At 33.8% G+C, this 7,005-nt stretch overlaps 1 protein-coding gene across 1 annotated transcript; it reads left to right on the top strand.

Moving 5' to 3' along the window:
- Positions 1–2,213: 2,213 nt before the first annotated feature.
- LOC141640435 (receptor-like serine/threonine-protein kinase SD1-8) lies at positions 2,214–6,479 on the top strand. The gene is made up of 7 exons (XM_074449240.1): positions 2,214–3,498; positions 4,036–4,192; positions 4,307–4,508; positions 4,911–5,121; positions 5,338–5,575; positions 5,664–5,814; positions 6,168–6,479. Exons 1-7 carry the CDS (start codon positions 2,214–2,216, stop codon positions 6,477–6,479), a joined length of 2,556 nt encoding a protein of 851 aa, XP_074305341.1.
- The last annotated feature ends 526 nt before the right edge of the window (positions 6,480–7,005 follow it).

Raw genomic sequence — 7,005 nt, 5'->3', positions numbered from 1 at the left:
GTGTAGCTAGTTAAATGAGTATAGTAGCCATGAGTTGTATTTTATTCATTAGTTAATGGTTTGTAATCACTAAACTTGTCATTTATAATAAATGTTTATTTATTGTAACTCCGATTCACCACCTCGGGAAACCGAGAAGGTAACATCTCCCAATTACCTTGGCCGGGTAAGAAGGGAGTGTTACAACAGTGGGGTGGGGGAGACACCTCCCTTGTTACATGTGTGGTTAATGATGATCAAGGTAGACGAGGACAGAAGGGAACATGAGGAAGGCAGCTCACATTTCGAAATACTAATAGGAATAACGAATCGATCATTAAATTCAAGAACGTTACAGAAAAATGATTTTTTTTTACAGTCGGCAAGAGTGATTTTACATATTAATGGCTCTTTGAGTTAGCTTATGAACCATTTTATAAGCTTTCTAGAAATAAAACAGAAAGAGATACAATGAAATAAACAACATAAATTAAGGATATCAACAACAGGAACTCTAGTATTCATACTTGGCTTGGCGAGTAGAAAATTTGAGAAAGAATCTGCGAAGCCCATTTAAGGGCTTCCAAAATAGCATCGGTTTCCGCTAAAATCATCATTCAAAATGGAGTAATCAAGATACCCAAAAGAATTATTCTTAGCATTCCTAATTAGCGCCACATATTCTTCATAAATAAGAAGGGGTGCTGTTAAGGAGATTGATTTATCGCTCAACGCAACATTAGTCCTTGTACTCCATTTAACTCAGATGCAACAAAGGAAGAAAATGATCAAATCATCCAGGTTACTCATCTTATGAGTTATGAATGGAAGAAATCCAATTGATTATCCAATCTTGGAGATTCATATCATGGTGGATAATCGCTCTTATTCCAAAGTGGCTCTCACTCCAGATTCTGGTGGCGAATGGACAATTTCTAAAAAGGTGTTTGAAGGTTTGAACTTCATTGTGACAACATAAGGGGTTTTATTTTAGAGAGAGGTAGGATAATTTTAGAGAGTGTGCTTAAGTGCTCTTATTTCGTGTCTGATATGTTCATGTTAGAAGAAAATGTGATTTGCAAATCAAACTCAATTTTTTTTTCCCATTGCACGTGAAAATCTACATTGCTTCTAAGGCAAGTGGCGAAGTTACCTCAAAGGCTCCAACTGTTTTAAAAGAAAAAATGACAAAGAAGGAAAAAAAATCTAAATGATCTTACCTTTATTAACAAATCAATTAATTCAAATAACTTTACAATTCGAAGTTTGATCCATTTTTTGTTTATTTTAGCCAAATTTATTGCTTTTTTTTCTAACAAAGTATTCAATTAGTCGCATTTCAATAGAGGGAAATGGGGGATTCGAACCTGGAATCTGTTATCCACAATACCTCCATTTTAACTACTACACTAAGACATCTTCGATTTTAGGCAAATTAAATTTAAAACACCCGAAAATACATTAAGTTCGAAATAATAAGCCTCAACTTAATCCATTCAAATATAATATCCTTAATTCCTTATTATAATATTTATATTCTGTAACTCATACTCAGATTACTATGATATGCCAAATAGCCGTTTTATAATTATATAATGCAAATTCTTACCTAAATATTGTAAAACATATTCTTTTGACTTATATTTATATTTATTGGTCATTTACATGTTGGTAGAACTAAATTTGTTTTACAAGATGACAAGTTCTCATTTCAAACGAGCGGATAAAATGTCGTCATTTCATAATAAAACGTAACCATGTAATGATAAAATGTTGCAACTAAAACTGTTCACATTCTATTAAAAAATTATTCTAGTAACTTTTCACAAAAAAATAGTCACATTTTATCTTAAATGAATCATAGTTTCTCTGTCTTAATTTTAGACCAAAAATGCTGATGTTAAGGGAGTCTTGCTGTTACAAGATATACTTGTTGGTCAAATACTCAAATACAAGGAAGAAAATAAGACCTAAATAGAAGTATCCTCCAAGATTTGTATAGATAATCGACCATTAATTACTTCAAAACAAAATAGAAGATAATCGACCAATCACGTATTTACATATACAACTGAATCCACCCTTTTATCAATCGTTATGTTCTTCTCTAACTAGTAAAAATCAATAATTTCCTAAAAATGAAGCTCCTTCACTCCCAAACAATGATAAAAATCCCCATATTTCATCTTTTAAACCCCTCAAAAGTCATAATCAAACACCCAAATACAAAAAAAATGTCAAAAATATTACAAAATAAAATCACTGTACTCACCCAAATATTCCTCTGTTTTTCCCCTATTTTTTCAAAATCAACTGACATTTTAACAAAATCAGATGTTCTTCCAATTGATAAAACATTAATCTCTGCTACTGGAAAATTTGAATTGGGTTTTTTTCAAAGAGGAACACCAACTAAATATTATGTAGGAATTAAGTATAAAGATATACCTTCTGATGTTATTATTTGGGTTGCAAATAGAGATTCTCCCTCATTTACTGATTCCACTCTTCTTAAGTTTGGTAATCAGTCAAATATTGTTATATGTGATGGTGAGTCTAAAATTTTATGGCAGACTAATAAATTAGACGGAGTGAATCCGGTTTTACAGCTTTTGGATTCAGGTAATTTGGTTATTAGAGAGGCGGAGGGTTCGAATACAGGACCATTTATTTGGCAGAGTTTTGATTACCCAACAGATACTTTACTTCCGAGTCAGAAGTTTGGGTTGGATTTTAAAACGGGTTTAGACCGGCGCTTGGTTTCGTGGGGTGGTATAGATGACCCAAGTCCCGGGAATTTTAGCCTTTCGGTGGATTATAAGGGTGACCATGAGATATATTTAAAAAAGGGCGACAAAATTATATTTAGGAGTGGGCCATATGATGGGGAGCGGTTTAGTGGAGTACCCGAAATGAAAATGGGTAATGAAGGTTATAATTTTACGTCTTATTTGGGTTCAGATGAGGTTTATTACATGGTCGTGCCATTTTCAAATAATGTAGCAAAAACTAGGACCCTTGTGACTTGTGACGGGATCATAGAGAATTTGATTTGGTTCTCGAATGGAGACCAATGGACTAAGTTTTGGTACGCGAGACAGGACCAATGTGATTATTATGGCCTTTGTGGGCCCTTTGGAGTTTGCAATTCGAATGCCATGTTTGTTTGCGAATGCCCACATGGATTCAAGCCTAAGGATTCTTATGCTTGGAATTTGAGAGATTGGTCACAAGGGTGTGTTAGGAATACAAAATTAGATTGCAAAAATGATGGATTTTTAGTCATGAATAATATGAAGTTGCCTGACACTTTAAGTTCATTTATAGATAGAACTTTGAGTGTCGATCAATGTAGGGATGTTTGCATGGAAAATTGTAGCTGCACGGCGTATGGTAATTTCGAATTTGGTAAAGATGTTGGATTTGGCTGTCTTATTTGGACAAATAACTTGATTGATATGAGAGTTTTTCCCGAATATGGACAGACACTCTATATCAGATTATCGTCTTCTGATTTAGGTGCGTAAATTTCACTTATAGTCGATTTTCAATTTTTACCACTAGATATTTATCTTCGAAGTTGGTTTAGGTGCATACATTTCACTTATTTCTAAGTTCAATGCATCTTCAATTCTTCACACAGAGTACTTAAGCTTCTTCATGCTAAAGTTAGTGTGTTTTCGGGTAAGACAGGTATAAAATACGTGTTAGATCATTTGATTTTTACAAATTTTTATTACATGTAATTAAGAGCGGGCAAACATACATTCTTAATTTGTAAAAACAATGAAAGATTGACATCTTGGAGTCTAATTTTGGAGATATCAACTCTTATGAAAATCTATTTGTTAAAATATGAAGATATACATTTTGATAATTTTGCTTATATTTCTCTTTTTTTCTTTCTTTTTTTTTAGGCTGACTTTTAAATCAAATGTACCACCAATGAAAGAAATAAAAGAAACACATGAAATATTTAAGAAGTTCACAGGTGCCAAAATGCTCTCGATTTGCCTGGTATTATGACTGATTTCAGATTGTTCTAAATAATGGCAGGGTCTTTAGAAGCAAATGGTTTTACCAGGAATCATAAAGCTGTTATAGGCATTGGAATATCAATTGCCGTCACAATAATCTTAATTGGGTTGATTACATTGATCATATGGAACCGAAGAAATTCAAGAAATTTGCAAACAGGAAGTGAGTTGTATGCGTGACATACTTCTATATTGATCTTTTTAATTTACATTAATATCACATTCTAAGTTAAAATATCAATCTTTTGTAGCTTCTTTTCGACAATTTTTGTTCGTGATTCAGTGGGCAGGTGCAATACAAGTACAGCCCGGAGAAGTCAGGAAATTATTTTTAATGGGATAATTACTAGTTACAGAGAATATTCAGGGGACGCAATGAATGTAGATGATGTTGAGTTGCCTATATTTGATTTGCATTCCATAGTCGTTGCCACAGACTATTTCTCGGAGGCTAACACTCTTGGACAAGGTGGTTTTGGTCGTGTTTATAAGGTATATTTCAGTGTTATATACCTTCATTGAAATATATATACTTAGTAGACCGGCTTGAGAAATCCAATCCACACTGTTCAGAAGTTGACTGGATAGAACTTAAAAATAGATGATACAGAACCAAGCTGATATAAGGCTAAAGCGGTAACCAATTCAACTTGATTTGTCTTAACCAACACAAGTGATCAGGGGTTCGATTCCTGACTCTTGCGAATGAAAAAGTCAAATTTGGGAGGGATCAACCCATTAAATTGCCTTCAGTACATCGAAGGAGATTGCCCCAGCTGTCGGTAGGGGATACTCCTGATCGACAAAAAAAAAAAAAAAACAGTTACCTAACAAATAGAAATTGTGACATGTTATAATGATCGGTCAATGACCCGATTGTACCGTGAATTGCAGGGCGTGTTGCTAGATGGGCAAGAAGTAGCAGTAAAGAGACTCTCTAGAGAATCAGGACAAGGTTCGGAAGAATTTATGAATGAGGTGAGATTAATTGCAAAACTTCAACACAGAAACCTGGTTCGTTTGCTTGGTTGTTGTGTCGACATGGACGAGAAGATCATTATATATGAGTACCTCCAAAATCGAAGCCTTGATTGTTTTTTGTTCGGTAAGTCTATATTTTCAAACATAGAAAACTTGTATAATCAAATGAGAAAGTCAAATAAAAATATATGTAGAATTTATTGGAACAAATGAAGTATAAATTACCACCATTGTAAATTATACTCAGTACATAGCTATTTATAAGTTACATGGTTAATTTTATTTCTCAGAAACTATATTAGTGCCTATGAATTTCATGCATTCCCTTTACATCGTGCAGATAAAACAAGAAAGGCAATGCTTACCTGGGAAATTCGGTTCAACATTATATGTGGGGTTGCTAGAGGTCTATTATATCTCCACCAAGATTCAAGATACAGAATCATTCATAGGGATTTAAAAGCAAGCAATATTTTGCTTGATGTAGATATGAACCCGAAGATATCAGATTTTGGTATGGCTCGAATTTTTGGAGGGGACGAAACTCAAGGAAATACTATGAGAATAGTTGGAACTTAGTATGTGTAATTTATTATATTGATATTTATATGCCGAAAATAAGTACTATTACTTTCTTGATCTCAAAGCTCTCCATTGATAATGCAGTGGGTACATGGCCCCTGAATTCGCCATGGATGGACTTTTCTCCATAAAATCGGATGTGTTTAGCTTCGGTGTATTAGTTCTGGAGATTTTAAGTGGGACGAAGAACAGAGGAACCTTCAGTTCAAATAATGAGCTAAACCTTCTTGGACATGTAAGTACACATCATTGAACTAATATTTTTTATCATCTTAATAAATTAAATGATCTATTGTCATCGTATTTTTATACTGGAGTAGTTGCATTGTCACACTCACAAATTTCATCCTGAGCACAGCTAGAATTATATCAAATAATACCGAGTTCCAATAACATCTTCTGAGCGATTAAAGTAAATTTTTTGGAACAAAGCGTCTTGTGTTATCTCACTTATAAAACCCTCAGAAAGTAAACTCCCGTACCAAGAACACATAAATAACGAACTCATGACACTTATTTGGCAGCCTACCTCGTCATATGTTTGGAGTCATTTAAAACTAACGTAATGTTGTGTCTTAATAATGCCAGGCGTGGGAGCAATGGAGAGACGGGAAAGGAAGAGAATTGGTAGACAAATCGATAGGAGAAAGATACTCGATAGATGAAATGTTAAGATTTCTTCAAGTTGGGCTTTTATGTGTGCAAGAGAGGCCGGAAGATAGGCCATCAATGGGATCAGTAGTGCTGATGTTGTGTAGTGAATCAATGTCTTTGCCTCTACCAAAGCTTCCCGGATTTCGTATGGGATGGCACCGTAGTGAAAATGATTCTTCTTCTACTAAGCAAGATCAATCTGTCACTATTAATCAACTTACAGTTTCTGTCATAGATCCTCGCTAGTCTAGATGTTAGAGAATGTCTCATGTAAGACTGTTGTATATATGCCCGAGAACAAACTGACTAGGTATTGCAAAACCGTTTTTAATTAGCTATCTTAGTGTTATTTGAACAGACCTATTAAATACGTAGGTCATTGTGATTTTCATGGTTGGTTTGGTTGTCATTAAATTCTTGGATTGTAATTGGAAACTGAAGGAAGGGAAGAGTTGGTTGTTGAAAAATCATTTTTTTAGTAGACCTACAGAGTACATCGTATATTTGGCTAACAATTTCATGTACGAATTATGAGCCAAATATGATATATGTGGACAAATTATTACCTTGGTAATAATTGTATTTATGTGTTATCTATTATGTTGTGCTCAAATATAAAATGATCCACTACGATGTATAATTCATGGACTTATTATTTATATACTTCTAAAAAGGTATTGGGTCAAACTATCTATCTAACACTCCTGATTTTTGGCGAAGTTAAAACTAATATTTATATACAAAAATCGTCAGAGATGTTACAAAGCTCCAA

Source organism: Silene latifolia, chromosome 2 (genome assembly GCF_048544455.1).
Source record: "Silene latifolia isolate original U9 population chromosome 2, ASM4854445v1, whole genome shotgun sequence".
NCBI lineage: Eukaryota > Viridiplantae > Streptophyta > Magnoliopsida > Caryophyllales > Caryophyllaceae > Silene > Silene latifolia.
Note: the sequence above shows the minus strand (reverse complement) of the source record. Positions and strands in the feature narration are given on the sequence as shown.